This window comes from Trichosurus vulpecula, chromosome 1, assembly GCF_011100635.1.
Source record: "Trichosurus vulpecula isolate mTriVul1 chromosome 1, mTriVul1.pri, whole genome shotgun sequence".
Classification (NCBI taxonomy): domain Eukaryota; kingdom Metazoa; phylum Chordata; class Mammalia; order Diprotodontia; family Phalangeridae; genus Trichosurus; species Trichosurus vulpecula.
The window spans coordinates 551,965,165-551,981,527 of NC_050573.1; the positions used below are offsets into that span (position 1 = coordinate 551,965,165).

A 16,363-nucleotide genomic window follows, 5' to 3' on the forward strand; every position below is an offset into this window, starting at 1 on the left:
GCAAAGAGAGACTGTACCTGTCTATAGCATCATAGATTAAAACTGGAATCCTATCCAATACCAGAAAGGCATCTTCAACAACAAACATTTAATTTCCTGGGAATAAAGCCCACATTTAACAAGAAGAATATGTATACTAAAATCTACATCCTGAAGCAGGGCTTTTTTCCTACCCTTTATTCCTTAAAGAAAAATTAATATCCCTAAAAGATTTGTCTTACAGAACATTCTGAACATTTACTAATAATGGAGCTATATTCTTTTTTCCTTTTCTTGGAAAACACTTTATTCTAGAGACATAAAAGTCTTTTACTTTAGTTAATCCAGAATTTCAGTGCTGCAGGGGACAGCTGAAATTTTTCCTTACATAATCTAAATGAAGTCACTGACTCTGCAGTTGAGAAGAACAAATCAAATTCCTTTTCCACAAGAGAGACCTTTAGATACTTGAACATCAGCTGTCCTTTCCCTATCCCTCTTCTGTTTTTCATGCTAAACATCCCTAGTCTTTTCAAATCAATCATTCGAAAAAAAAACCATTTATTAAGTGCCTACTATGTGCCAGGCACTGTGCTAGGCCCTAGAGATACAAAAAGAGCCAAAAGATAGTCCCTGTGAGGCCATATTCTTACAAGCTCATCTTCCACAAGTTATACCTTATCAATCTAATCCCTTTATACTAAAAAGTTTAGCTACTGACTACTTATGGTGACTACTCCAAGAAGCCAACCAAAGAACTGCATATCTATGTGAAAGGCACTGTGCCAGATTCTGTAAGGGCTATGAGAAAGTATAAGACCTGATTGCTGACCTTTGGGGGTTTACAAATTTACCTAGGGAAAACAAGACATAGATAAGTAGGACAGACTGATTGTTTGCTCTTAATTCCAGCAAACAAATTTCCCACTCACGAGTATCTTTGAAAAAGAAAAGTCTCTCACACACACCAAAGTGCATTTATCTCTACTGATTTTATATGGGAGAAGCCAAGGAGTCCAGAATGGGTATGTCCCACACACCAAAGCGCTAGTATGAACAATGTGTGCTGTAAGCTCAGAGAAGAAAGCTCACTGTGAGTTTGGGAACGTAAGTCATTGAGCAACCAACTGGGTGACCCTGAAACCAAGTTGCTAATCTCTATCCAAAATGTTACTTGTGTCCATTGTACATTCTTAAAAAAAAAACAAAAACAAATGACTTCACCTGTGTCCTAAACCGGGCCATTTTGAAGCTTATGTTGTAATTCTGTTTTTACACCTAACTCCCCCTCCCTTCTCCTCTCGGGCTCCTAAATAAAGGGTACCAAGCATTGCAATTTAGGAGCTGGTAATCATCTGGGAAAAGCAAACCCTCAGAAGTGGCCACAAAGTGGCCTTTCCATTCCATCCATAGCACCAAGTCTGGAGCTTAATTCCTACATTTATCCTTGACTTCTCATAACAGCTTGGTTGTGTTTTAGTGCTACATGAAAATCTTGCAGTCTATTAAGAAGTTCTGCAGTGAAAACATTAAAGGGACACACATGAGAGAGGAGGCTGCCCCTCTTTTGACCTCACTCCAGAGTTGCTGGCTGCACAGAGGAGGGAAAAGAAGATGTTATTTGGAGTCAGAAGACTTGGGTTCAAATCCCAGCTCTGCCACCTACTACAAAGGAGAACTCAGGCAAATCACTTCCCGTATCTGAGTCTCAGTTTCCTCACCTACATAATGAAGAGGTTCAGCTGGACATTCTAAACCTTAATCTATGGCCTCAAGCTGGCAACCCACCTTGTCCCTCTCATCTCATTTGTTATGCTGGAGAGGTATGGGGGTACCTATGGCTGCAGACACTGTTATGTTTCCATCCCTTCTTTATATAGGCAAGGAGGTTTAAAGACTTTAACAATGGTCACATCTAATAAATATATTTAAGAGAGCATATAGTAAATATAATTAATAAATATGGCATTAAGAATAGAAATCAAAGATCTAGTATGTAAATGAAGACATTTCTCCCATTTCATTTAAAATTCTTACCCTCTAGCTCTACTTTTCAGTAGAATATAAAATTCTGTTCTCCTTTATCTCCACTTTCCTACCTCAGAGCCTGCCAGCAACATAATTATAATTATAAAACAATTCCATTGTGTTTCCCTAAGATCAAACCAACATAATAGCTTGGATTAACATTCCTATACACTTAGGACAATATCTGAACCCAATTCATTTTTATTTTTTAGAATACATTTTATTTTTTCCTGTAAAAATAATTTCCCCTAATCTACAGCAGACTCTGGCGTATATTCCTTTAGCTAAACTACTCCTACTGGGCTCTGGAGGATCAATAAATCATGCTCTGTTATAGCTGCTTTTTATAATGCGTATGACCTTCCTACAAGTGTGTCTGTGTGTGTGTGTACACACATACACACACACACAGACACAAAAACATATACATACATATACATGTACACATATATATATAGACACACTAACACATTCTTCTGCTCTGTTTTAGCACAAGCTCAAAAAAAAATCCAGTAGGTCTTATTATGCAAGTTCAACCAAAAAAAATTAATTTTAAAATAAACATTTACCCTATTATGGAAGCCCGAATGCTTTGCATGTACACAAAGAAATAACTGAAATTTACTTTAGAACCATAAAAGCTTCTGTCAATTTTCCTAACACTAATGTGGTACTAGAAGAAGGCTATATGGCTGCTCTTCTGGGCCTTGTATGAGAGGAGCTTTCTGGAGACTGTATATAAATCTTTTATCTTTCTACTGTATTTGTTTATATAAATTAAAATAATAAAAATATAAAACTCAGAACAGATAAGGCTGATATAAGATTTCTTATTAACTAAAAAAGATAAATGGATAAAAGATAACGCATCTAAAAAATTATAGTCTAATATTTTTTAAAAGGCTGTTCTTTCTTAAACAGCTGCCAATCATGATAAAGTCTAACCCTCTTCAGTTCTCAGATGAAGAAAATGAATCCCAGAGATAACAAGAAATTTTCCTATAGACACAAAGCTAGCTAGTGCTGTAGTGTTGCACCAGAAGCGAGCGAGACACACCACAGACTACAAGTTTTAAGTGGAGAATTTATTAGCCGGCGGCCATCGGGGTAAGGCACCACAAATCAATGGCAAATGTGTTGGGGTGATGGCTTGGCTTATATAGGATATGGAGGTACAGAGTGGGTGGGGGAAACAGGAACAAAGGTCCTGGCTGATCAAAAGATTCAGTCAGGTTATCGTACTAGTGGGATAATCTCACTTACATTCCTTGGTGGAGTCACGGAGCCCCAGGGATATCTGCTAGAAAGGATCTGCCAGGTTATCCTTCAGTGGGATGGTCCTATCTATTGAGATTCCTTGGTGGAGTCATGGAGTCCCAGGGGGTTTGCTAAATGCCAAAGATATCTGAGTCCATTCTCTCTGGGGGTGCTTGTCAGTAGCTAGGGGTTTCTCAGGGGTTCCTAATCTTCCTTGTATTACAGTAGGAAGGCTAAGAACTCGGCCCTAATTCTGAAAGATTATCCTCTGAGCTTCTAGAAGGTCTTTTTGGACCTACAATGCCATGATCTGAAACAAAGAAATGCCAAAAGAGCAGAAGAGGAACCACTGATGAGAAAAAGGCATGAGTTCAACATGACTGCTCACAGATTTGGGGGACCTAAAGGACATGTAGCCCAACCCCTTCATTTTAAAGAAAAAGGAAATGAGGTCCAGCAGGGTTAGGTAGCTTGCCCAAGATCACACAGGGAGTAAGGAGCAGAGCTGGGGATCAAACTCAAGTCCCTTAACCTCCAAACCCAGCAAACTTTCTAGCACATCACAGCCAGTGCCTCTCAGCATGTACAGAACAAAGCAAACAAAACAAACAAAACAAACAAAAAAAAAAAGTTAAGAACAGACTTAGATTGAAAACTATTTCAGTTGTCTCCAAGCAAGATGCATGCAACCAAACAACTGATTTAGCAAGTCTTTTGTTTGTCCTAAAGACTTGAGCCTATGAGCCAGCTTTGTTCGAAATCCCAAAAGGCTTATGTCAGGGGCAACACCACTTTCTAACAAAGAGATGGAACTGCTGGTCTCATGCTCCAATCCTTAGTCAGCTTCCTGGGCTGGGCTAGCTGGGAGTCCATCTGTCACAATACGGCTCTGGTAAAAATCACAGGCTGATGAAGGAAGATGAGACAAGGGAATGAATTACCAATAGATGATTCTACTTTGGGACTCTCTGTGCAGCTGGAGCTTTTGGTGGGGCTGACAATGAAGTATATTTATGTGATTTCACTTATGTTTTGCTCTACATTCTCGGCAATTTAATGCATTATTTATTTTGGCTTATAACCACTGTGAGTGGCTTTAAGTACAATAATATGCTTTTAAGGTTTAGTACCACAACACTGAAATACTGAAGTAAAATCATCATATAAATTATTAAGTATAAATACAGTAAAATGCTACACGCCCAGTTACTCCAGTATATTTGGATAATTCTGTGCAAGTTAACAACAACACCTTACATTGACAGCTACCATACATTTTCAGATCCACTCTCTCCTCTGATCAGTCCTTACAATTAAAAAAAGTTGACTAACTGATGCATATCACACACCAAAATTACATGGAGGTGAAAGGTGAGAGTATGTTTTCAAGCCTGTACTTCAGACTAGGAGGCAGGACAAGTGCAGTGGAAGAAACGCACTTTGGGGTCAGAAGTTACAATACTAGTTTCGGCCACTCTGGGTGACCTTAGGCTGAGCCTATGGACCTCAGGGTCCTTATCTGTAAGTCAGGTGGTCAGAGTAGATGACTTTTGAGGTCCCTTACAGCTCTAAATCCATGATCTTCTGATCTTAAAAAGATTTTTTAAAATCATGTTTAAAAGAATCATATATGGAGGGGTAAATATTTTCTTGGTCATATACCTGCATAAAAATAAACCCGAAAGCTATCTTATCTAGTTGGAAAAACAATAGCAGAGGGTGAAAGGTTAATTTTGGCAGACAAAATAAAATTAAGCAGATAAACGATCACATCTTCGCTTTTGTGATCTTAATATGTATTTTCAATACAAATAAGTACTGTTTATATGAAATAATAGCTAGGATTTCTTATAATGGTGGTTTACCTTTTTAATTTTACTTTTTTCATTAAGAAATATCTATTTTCTTTCTCATTTCCCCTTTTTTTGGGGGGAGGGGAGAGATTCTTCTAACAAATATGCAGTAAAAACGAATTTTCATGTTCAAAGAATATAAGCATCAATTTGTCCCTTGAGTCCATCACCTGTCTGTCAGGTGGGTAGAATGTTTCATCTTGAGCCCTCTGCAATCAGGGTCAGTCAATGTATTGGTCAGAGTTCTTAAGTGTTTCCAAATTATTCATTTCTACAATACTGTTTTTATTGCATGAACTCTTCTGGTTCTGCTCACTTCACTTCACCTAAGTTCATACAAGTCTTCTGAGGATTTTCTAAAGCTGCGCCCCCTAGCCATTTTTCACAAAATAGCATTCCATTACTCAAACACAAAAATCGGTCTAACCACTCTGACTGGCGCCCCATTACTTCCAAGTTCTTTTTCACTGCTAGAAGAGCTGAACAACCAGAGAGTTTAAGATCTGCAAAGCATTTTGGAACGCTACCTCATTTGGCCCTCACAACATCCCATGAGGACGGTGCCATTATCCTCTTCATTTTACAGGAAACTGATTCTCTCAAAGCAAAATGACTTGCCCAAGGTCACACAACGTAAGTGACTGAAAGAGGTTTTTAATCCAGGTCTTCTCAACTTCCAGTTCAGGGCTCCATCCCCTACACTATATAACTACCAAAATGGACGGGGTTCATTTAATTCACATTCAGGCAAACAAGAGTTATTATCAGTTTTATACGTGGATTACTAGCTTTCAGAGAACTGAATAGCATGCTTACCACGGCATCTTACATGTTGTAAGCACTCAATAAGCAATCCACTGAAATTAAAACAATACATTTTTAGTAAAAGCCTACTTCAAGTTATTTAATCTTTCTTTAAAGGTTCAAATGGTACCTGAAAAATTTCAAAGCCTTGGAGCCATCAGTGAAATAGCCAACTGTCACTGTACAATATTATAGAAAATTTCTAGTAACTAGAATTCATTCAACTACATTCTAAATAAATAGGCAACGATTGTTCTAAAACCCACAGCATCTGTATCTTTTCTAGAAAGAACTTGTCCAAAGGCCCTCTAGCATCATTCTCAGCCATAACACTAAGCTAGGTGGTTGTGTTTTCATACAAACTTGGGTCCATTTGTGTGTTTTCAAGTTTCCAAAATATGGGATGATGGTTGGCTCTTTTTGATATATAATATTAAATATTCTTAATTGATAGAATCACCAGACACACAAAACCCAGTCTGTCTGAGCCACCTTACCCAGCCTGTCTGTGATAGATTATTTTATAAAGTCCTTACAGGAAAACATTTTAAACAGTGTAGATGTTCAGGTGCCCAAAGCTTCCCTTACGTACAAAATGGATTTAAAACTCATAATTTATTTACTTCTCTTGGATTTTTCTAAAACAAAGAACCCACAGACACATCACAGAGTTCTTTCAGAAACAAAAAAAAAGTCGCCTTAGCAGGAAAAAACATAAACCTACCTTGGGAAAGGCACTGATTTGCCAAGGCAACCTGACCAGAGTGCAGATAGAGATTAAGACGTGTGAAGATACCAGTCAAGGAAGGAATAGTAATGAAACAGAAGGCAACACAGGCCTAAAAGAGAAAAGAAAAGATTATTATTACACCTCAGGACACATCTTTGGTGCCAGCGTGGTAGCCTGATATTTCTACTTTTTAAAGAGAGATTTTTTCAAGCAAATGGTTTTAAATCCACCCCTAAAAGTCTGAATTTAGGTGCTACTCAAAGCTCCATAAAATACACATTTAGAAGAGAAAGTTTCTAAGAGCTCCTCAAATCTGAGTTTCCAAATGAAAAAGACTTTCTTATCAGCTACGATAAGACCATGTGAGAAAGACAATCTTTCAAAATGACCTTTAACATAAGTGACATCAACTTTCTTGTCATTCTCCTTCAGATATTACTGCTAATGAGAAATTAAAGAGAATGTATTTATCTGTGAGTGATTTGAAAAATCAGTATTTAAGCCCACCCTGCTACTTGACAAGTGCTTTACTATTCTTCTACCTTAGTAACTGTTTACTAAGTTAAAACCTGAATAAACAATTAGGATCCTGAGCCTAAGAAGCTTCTCTCTTCAGAACATACCCGGGCAAACGCAGCCGTCTTTCTGGAGTGATTTCCTCTCATTACTCTTCTGGTTTCCATCGTCAACTTGTTCACGCTCTAAAGAGGTTTTTAAGTAAATAAAAAGAAGTCAACTGTCAATGTGGCTCTACGGCTTACCTGACTTACCTGTGAAACACAAGACTACAGACCACTGGCTACAATTCTATGCTCATCCTGTATACAGTTACTATGAGGGACATCTGAATAGTTCCCATCCACACCACGTACCTGCCATTAGGCTGTCAACGTCGAAATAGTAAAAATAACCACACTGGACTGTGACTGAATCGAAAAGCCTCAACAAGAACGACAAAACAAATGAAACTTGTCAAACAAGCGATTCTCACAGAACGGCAAGACCAGTAAATAACTTGGGAGCAGAAATCCAGATTTCCCTATTCCTGCCACTACAGATGATCTCTATGCTTTCTCCCAGCTCAAAATTTTAAAAAATAAAAATAGAAACCCAAGTTTAGTAGGTGCTTCAAGTCTGGCAGCAGACTGCCACCCTGACAGATGTTCATCATTTAATATGTACTAAAACTTAGCCACAGGTCTTTTTTTAATTCTGAATTTAGTAAACACCAAATAAAATGAGCGCTGCCATGTATATTGTAGAACAGAAGGCCTGTGCATGAAAGTCAGGTGTCTTTCAAGAAACTTGAACTTCATTCTAATTTCTATTTCTTGAATAGAGCAACAGTAGTTAAACTATGAACAAATTAAAATGCAAAGCTATCTAAATCTTCAAGGATTATTTCTTGTCAGAAACAAACAAAAGTAACAATCTCCTTTTCAAAAATTGTAGGGGCCTGGCTGCACTAAAATTTGATTCCTGGATTCACTCACTTTAAATCCACATTTGGACTAAGGAATTCTCAAAGACAGCTCGATTTCTTTGCCTATTTTTAACTTTTTACTTCTGCTACAAAAGTTCAATAAGTAAGCCATATGAAATCAGGAAATGTAGGGTCTGTTCCAGTTCTGCCACTAACCGTGTAACCCATACTTTCTGATGGCTTCAGTATCTTCATCTATAAGACACATAAACTGAGATAGCTAGACTAGGGGAATCACTACTTCAAAATTCTTTTGACTTGAAGTCAACCCTGACAACAAAAAATGTTTTAAATACACAAGTGAAACGTTAGAACATATGTAGTCTTTTCATAGAGGTGCTAAAAACCACTATAATATCTCTTCTTTTTATGTTTTAACAAAGGCCTGAGGGCCAACATTTACAATCAATATAAGCCACTTAATTTAATTCCATCTGTATTCTTACTTGGAGATATACTGAAACGGTAGCATTTAAATTTTAAGAGAAAACTTGAATCGATAAAAACTATCAAAACCATTAAACAATGAATGCCTTTGTTAACATTAGTAAACCCTGCTTTTCCTAACCAAGAAAGCAACAGCAACGGCAGGCCATTAAAAGCCCAGATTAGATCTGTGTATGCACTTACATGAATCAACTGGACAAGAACAGGTTCCAGATTGCAGAACATTGACCTGGTCTCCACATAAAAACTCAATTGTTGCTCAAAGTCACGACCAAATGAAACCTATGATCGGGAAGAAAGATGAGGACAAGTGATAATCTATTCTGTTCATTCGGAAGTTCCTGACTGATTGCATTTTGACGAGATAATATAGTAGTTAATACTGCCTTGGTACCTGCCTCATCAGTAAGTGGGAAATAGAAACCACGGAAGTGGAATATGCAAAAGTTAGAATATTATAACACTTTATCAATAAATATTTATCCAGTTACCACAATGTACAAGAGATTGCGCTAGGCACTGTGGCTGATGAAAGAAATATAAAATACTGTTTCTCCAAGGAACTCACAATCAAACTGGGGAGAGAAAATTTAAGTGCCAAAATGAGGGTATTGTCTGGAACAAAAAATCAAGGGAAAGAGAGACAAAGCCTTAAAAAGATGGGTAAGAATTACAAAGGAAGGAGGTGATATACTCTAGACAAGGGGAACTTTTGAGCAAAGGGGCTGAAGGAAAATACTGAGGGAGGAATCTGATTAATGGATGAAGAAAATGTGAGTGGCTCCTAAAAGACTTCAGAGTAATTTTTCACTCTATAAAAATCAATCATTGAATGGCTAGTGCTAATTGTGCTAGGCTATCTGGGAAATGCAAAATTACAAGACACCATTCCCACTTAAGGCATTTTGTAAAATTTAAAAATCTATTGGAGAAATAAGAATAACACACATGAAACAAAAAATACATGAGGCAGCATAACTAGAGGCTAAATTATGTTTAAAGACTTAAGTATAATTAAGAAAAGGAAATTATCTGTGTGGGCTCAAGTACCCAGAAAAGCTGATTTATTAAGTAGAGGAAATAAGGCAGACCCTGAAGGGTGAGTATATAATAAACAGGAGGAAATGAGAGGATAGTCCTAAATAGGTTAGTAATATGCACAAAGATACATACTAAGCCATGGTAGAAATTAAGGAGAACGGCATAACTATGGTATAAGCTTCATACTGAGGAACAACTAAGATATGATAGACAGGGGGACCTAAAAGCAAGGAAGTTCAGACTCAATGGAGAAGATAACAGGGGTTTTCTATAGGTCCCTCAAAAAAGTGACTAACACAATGAAAGCGGTATTTTAGACAATCCAATAAATACTACACAAAAAATAGATGGAAAAAACTGGTAGACCAGGTGGAACTCAGGCTTGTTCACTGGTTCATATTCGAGACACTACCAGGCCATCTAAGAGTTAACAGAAGGAGGTTTACTTAGCCACAGCAAGAGAAAGATACCCAACAAGAATGCAGCACTGTTTCAGATACATACAGTCATCCTCTCCCCCAACCTTTTCTCCATATGGAAATGCACGTGGCCGATTGTTGGTGTTGGATCAGAGGTATGGTGATTTCCATGACAGGGGGGCATCTTCTGCCAGTCTGAGGGGGCACTGTCTCCTAGTGGGCTGAATTTCTATGCTCTAGGTAAGTGCAAAACCATAGCAGCAGCTCAAGCCTTATCCCCTGAATCAATGAAGTCTCAGGGGCAGTTTCTTTGACTGTCAGGGAACAACCAGCCAAATTATGGCATAGTCTTAAGAAAAACTACCCTCGCCAACATGGCGGGGTCTTTCTTGGTATATACTGTCCCTATTATAGGAAAGAGATACTGGCAACAAGGAAGACAAATTAGAAAGTTTTTGCAGCAATCCAGTTGTGAGGTGATGAGCAACTGGACTGTGGGGACAACACAAGGAACAGAGAGTAAAACTCTGGAAATCCTACAAAGGAAGAATCCACAGGATTTGATAAGAATGAATATAAGGGATCAAAGAAAGAGAAGTCAAAGATAAACTAAAGGTTTTGAGCCAAAGAAACTAAAAGAGTAATGGTGCTTTTGACTGAAATAGGGGAACTGGGAACGTTATCCAGATTCTCGATATAAGGAGAACCCTGACACTGACCTATTTTCCATACCATTACTAATTAAAATAAAAATTTCTCTATTTTCCAATGTCCAAGATAGAATGATTCACGTTGCTAGGAAGTTTAATTGCTGAGAGGCTAAGTAAAGTTTCTCATTAGGCAGCATCTAGAACAAGGTATCTGAGATCTAACACGATTCTCTGCACGCCCACCGGGCTTTTTATAATCACAATGAAAATGGTGACTGACTGACATGGTGAGCACTGTAGAAAGAAAACTTCAAAGGCATTAGGAGAGTTAGTCCTGAGGCATATCTGTCAATTGCACAAGATATATCTCCTAGGATGGGACTGACTTTTTTCTATGTTTCTTCTTACTGATGGACAATAAAACTTGAAAAAGTATCATGTTTATATTTTATCTAAAACAAAGGTTCTAAACCTGGGATCCACGAACTTAAAAAAAAAATTGATAGGGGGCAGCTAGGTGGCACAGTCAGTAGAGCGCCGGCCCTGCAGTCAGGAGGACCCGAGTTCAAATCTGGCCTCAGACACTTGACACACTTACTAGCTGTGTAACCTTGGGCAAGGCACTTAACCTCAATTGCCCTGCATTCCCCCCTCCAAAAAATAAAAATTTTTAAAAAAATCAGAAAAAATTGATAAATATATTTCAATAAAATTGGTTTCCTTATGTATTTTATGCATTCAAAAACGTTTTGAATTGGGGGGGAGGGGCACATGACCCGTACTCTCACTGGAATTGGCTCAAACAGGGAATATCGATACACTCAGTTGGGTATAAAAATCTGTCTTACCCTACAGCAAAGCAGGAGTGATTGAGGAGGTGAGGCTGATGATGGAAAGGAGGGCTAATTGGGGGAGGCAGTAGTCAGAAGTAAAATGCTTTTGAGAATGGACAGGGCAAAAGGAAAGCAAGAATAGGATAAAGAGGGGAAAATATGATGGAGGGAAATACAGAATAATCATAATTGTGAAAAAAAATCTTAAAGCAAATTTCTCTGATAAAGGCATCATTTCTCAAAAATATAGAGAACCTAGTCAAATCTATAAAAATAAAAGCCATTCCCCAACTGATAAATGGTCAAAAGATACGAACAGGCAATTTTCAGATGACGTAATCAAACATATCTATAGGCATATGAAAAAATGCCCCCAAAATCAGTATTGATTTGGGAAATGAAAATTAAAATACCTCTGAGGTACCACCCCATACCCGTAAGATTGGCTAATATGACAGAAAAGGAAAATGACAAATGTTGGAGGAGATGTGGGAAAATGGATTCCACCATTCTGTAGAATAATCTGGAACTATGTCCAAAGGGCTGTAAAACCATGCACACCCTCTGACCCACCAATACCACTACTAGGACTGTAGATCTTCATCCCAAAGAGATTAAAAAAAAAAAAAAAGGAAAAGGACCTATATGTACCCAAATATTTATAGCAGCTCTTTTAGCGGTGGAAAAGGATTGTACATTTAGGGAATGTCCATCAATTGGGAATATGGATGTGGTATATGATTGTGATGGAATACTATTGTGCTATAAGAAACGGCAAGCAGGATGCTCTCAGAAAAGCCTGGGAAGACTTACACGAACTGATCCAAAGTTAAATAAACAGAGCCAGGAGGGCATTGTACACAGTAAAAGCAATACTGTATGATGCACAACTGTGAATGCCTTAACTATTCTCAGTGACACAAAAATCCAAGACAATTCTGCAGGACCTATGATGAAAAATGCCATTCATCTCCAGAGAAAGAATTGGTGGAGTCCGGATGACTTACATACATTTTTAAACTTTTTCTTTTTTTTGATTAATGATAGAAATATGATGATTAATATAGAAATATGTTTTGCATGACTACATATATATAACCTATATCAAACTGCTTGCCTTCTCAATGCGGGGGGAGGAGAGGGAGAGAGGGAGAGAATGTTTAAAATTGTTTTTACATTTAATTTGGGAAAAATAAAATATTAAATTTTAAAGCATTCTCAGAAACGGTCCATAGGCTTCACCAGACTGGCAGAGGGATCCATGACACGAGAAGTTTTGTTGTTATTCAGTGACGTCACACTCTTCATGACCCCATTTGGGGTTTTCTTGGCAAAGATAACTGGAGTAGTTTGCCATTTCCTTCTCTGGCTCACTCTACAGATGAAGAAACTGAGGCGTACAGCGTTTAAGTGACTTGCCCAGGGTCACATTGCCACTTTGTCTGAGGCCAGATTTGAACTCAGGTCCTCCTCACTCCGGGCCCAGTGCTCTATTCATGGTGCCACCTAGCTGCCTAACAAAAAAAAGTTAAAGACTCCCTAATCTAAAATGGAGGTGTCCATGACACACAAAAAGTTAAGGATCTAAATGGGTGGCCAGATGGTTCAGTGGATAGAGCACTGGGCTTCAGGTCGGGAAGACCTGAGTCCAGATCCAGCCTCTGACAATGAGTAGCTGGGGGACCCTGGGCAAGTCACTTAACCTTTGTTTGCCTTAATCCACTGACGAAAGAAATGGAAAACCAGTCCAATGTCTTTGCCAAGAAAACCCCATGGACAGTGTGGTCCACAGGGTCACAGCAAGTCAGACATGACTGAAGGACTAAACAACTATCTAAAATGACTTGAAATGTACGTTGGGCTATGAGGCATCCATTGTTCTCTAACTTCTAAGAGATTTCCAAGAGCTCACTGAAAAGAGAATTAAAGGAATTTTACAATGGCCATGGCCTTTTTAAAGGCTCTCTAAAGCCATTCGTCAAGTGTTTTCCTACTAAGAGCCTCCTAACACTAATAGTGCTGCTCTTCTAGGTACTCACAGATAGCCAGTAAAAATGTGAAAAGAAAACTCTCATCCAAGAAGCTTCTCCCTTTCCCCATCTTTAAGCAGGCCTGACTCCCCAGGTGTTATGGTAATTAGAGTGGGACTTTTTTGCAGTTCTCTTTTGGAATGCTAAGGCCATCAAATGCCTTTAATGAGTCTTGTCTTTCAAATGCAATGGCAAACAAAGTGGACTTTTTGTGGTCTGTGTTTTGGGGTGCTTCTCAGCACAAAGGAATCTTTGATTGAATCAGGAGTCTTTGATGACCTGCTTAAGTCAAGGGAAGGCCTACTTCACACGGGTTTGAGTTGCAAGGTTGTGATGTCCTTTGACCCTGAAGAACTGTGCGTATATACTCTGAGGTTAGCATGTCACCTTTGGGGACACACTCATTGATGAGACGCTAGGTAGCTGTTGAAACAGCCTCCCGGCTTTGAAAACCCAGACATTGGTGTTTCTCACTGGTAACTATGTATGTATTGTGATTTGGTAAGACAAATAAAAGCCTGGCTGTTCATCTGTTTGGAATTTCTGTTCGTATTTGCTCTGAAATTCACGGTGCTGACTTTTCTCCCTGAACTAGGTGAATGATATGTATGTTTAATTAAACTGAGATTGATAACCCCTTAAAGTTGCTTTCCTTGGAAAAGCAGATCAAAGAACCTGTGCTGGCAGCCTTCCTGTGTGCTGGGCTCCACAGCAGCTGCAAGGAGCATTGTTGTTACACCAGGAAAGTGAAACATCTCTTCCTCCCCATTCTTATCCAAAGGGAGATTTAACACTGGTATCTTTAGCGTGGTTGTTAGAATCCTTTGACTGCTTCTTGTTCCTTTACATTAGTTTCTGTGACTTTCAGATAAGTAAAACAAAACTACAAGCACCACATTCTAAATGAGTATCTAAATCAAGGGGGTAATAAAATGCACCGTTGCATCTTCTACCATGGGCTCAGGAATCTAGCCTGTTATCAATATCTAATTCTATATTTCATTTCATATAAGCAAGCCAGCTGCTGAGTATGATTCCACTTTCAAAGTTAACTAGTTACTTTAATTCTTGTCTCAAAGTTACCTCAACAAAGAGAGGCACGTGACTCGCATATACGGGAGCTTTGCAAAATATGCATCAAAACGATGACAAGATATTTACATTGATTGAGGCATTTTCTAAATAATTCCAACAACAATATAGAAAAAATTTCCTTTTTTACCAAGTTTACCAGAAAACAAGAAAGTTACATTATTTTTTCTGTGTACATATGTATAGACACTTTTCATATGGACTAAATTTCTACTCCCCACAACCACTTACCATTTTTATAAATCCATTAATTAAAACTGCCAACATTCGCTTTTCATCCTCAAGGGTGAGTGCGCTGTAAACAATGGATTTACATTACTGAAGATGGAAACAACTGGTCTGCTCAAGAGAATATGTTAAAAGTTAAACAACGTGGTTGTAAAAAATGTAACTTGGTTTTTTAATCACAGCAAGCTGGACATTTTTACCTCCTATTTAATTGAAGATCATTTTACTAATGGGTCTTTCATCTTTCTCAGATGACATTATATTCATTGGTATTCCTCTGCAATAGTATAAATTTGGTGCAACAAGAAGCATTCCTTAAAATGTGAATGCTATTGAAAAGTACAATCCAAAAACCTCTAAGTCAGGAGAGGTTCTGACCATTTAGCTCTACAGAAACAGATTATTTTGACTATCTATCTATCTCCCTTCAAGTTTCTATGTTATAGACATATATTTATATTTGTACATATATACTGACCTATAGATCACTCTATAAATATCTATATATCTATATAAAAGCTTGAGGGGAAAGGGGGGAAGATATTTAAATCCTAAACCTGCAGCCTCAAAGCCACATGTGGCCCTCTCAGTCCTCAAGTGTGGCCTTTTGACTTAACAACAAAAGTTCTGTGAAGTCTGGATTCGGTCAAAGGGCTGCACTTGAGGACCCAGAGGGCCACATGTGGCCTAGAGGCTGCAGGTTCCCCACCCCTGTAAATAAAAAGAGAGGGAAGAATTTTTCAAACTTGAAGAAAAGAATTTCTCCTCTCATGAGGTTATTTTGTTGCTTCATCTTTCCCTCCAGCCGCTCACCTCCAACCCCAAGGGCTTCACTATTTCTACTGCTGACTATTAAAGACATTCCCTATTTCTCTTGCTTACCAGACAACTCCTGCACAGTGAATGCTATCAATGTTCTGAAACCTAAATGGTAACACTATTTATGATCTGGAAGATGCTGAAAACCATGAATACACAGCTATCTCTAAAACAACCAAACTTTGATTGATTCATACAATTGGAGGGAAAGAATCTTTTTTTGTTTTTTAATGGAGGTTCTGAGAGGATCTAGTCAGTCAGGGGTGGAGAGGGCCTGCAGGATCACAGGACACTTCCAATGTGTGCAGTTTTTTCTAGCCTTATTTCATATTACATTTCTCATAAACTATCAATTAACCAATTTTCATTCCTGGACTCATAGCAGTTTTCAGTGATTATATTTCTATGATTTAAGAATCTTGGGGAATCAGAACTTTTGATCCCTTCCCCCCTTAAATGGACCTGTAATGTAATACCTGCCAAAAAAAAAAAGGCAAGTGGCAGAAGCAATCACTTGGCCCTTTCCAAAGAATTCTGAAAGGATTCTGACCCCCAAGGGCAATGAAAGCAGCTCTTTCAGACTCCAGTCTAGACAATCTACAGAACAAAGCTGTCCTTCACTTGAACAATTCCAATATTTTGTATGAATCTGAAATAATTAGCTGGTAAT

The 16,363-nt window shown here is 38.2% G+C and overlaps 1 protein-coding gene across 1 annotated transcript in view; it reads right to left on the reverse strand.

Moving 5' to 3' along the window:
- VPS35L (VPS35 endosomal protein sorting factor like) overlaps positions 1-16,363 on the reverse strand; it is a 122,017-nt gene that overhangs the window by 40,647 nt on the left and 65,007 nt on the right. The window contains exons 23-26 of the mRNA XM_036741682.1: positions 14,878-14,941; positions 8,765-8,863; positions 7,275-7,352; positions 6,646-6,760 (exon numbers count right to left, since the gene is read on the reverse strand). Coding sequence (XP_036597577.1) covers positions 6,646-6,760; positions 7,275-7,352; positions 8,765-8,863; positions 14,878-14,941 — 356 coding nt within the window. The remainder of the gene's footprint in view (positions 1-6,645; positions 6,761-7,274; positions 7,353-8,764; positions 8,864-14,877; positions 14,942-16,363) is intronic.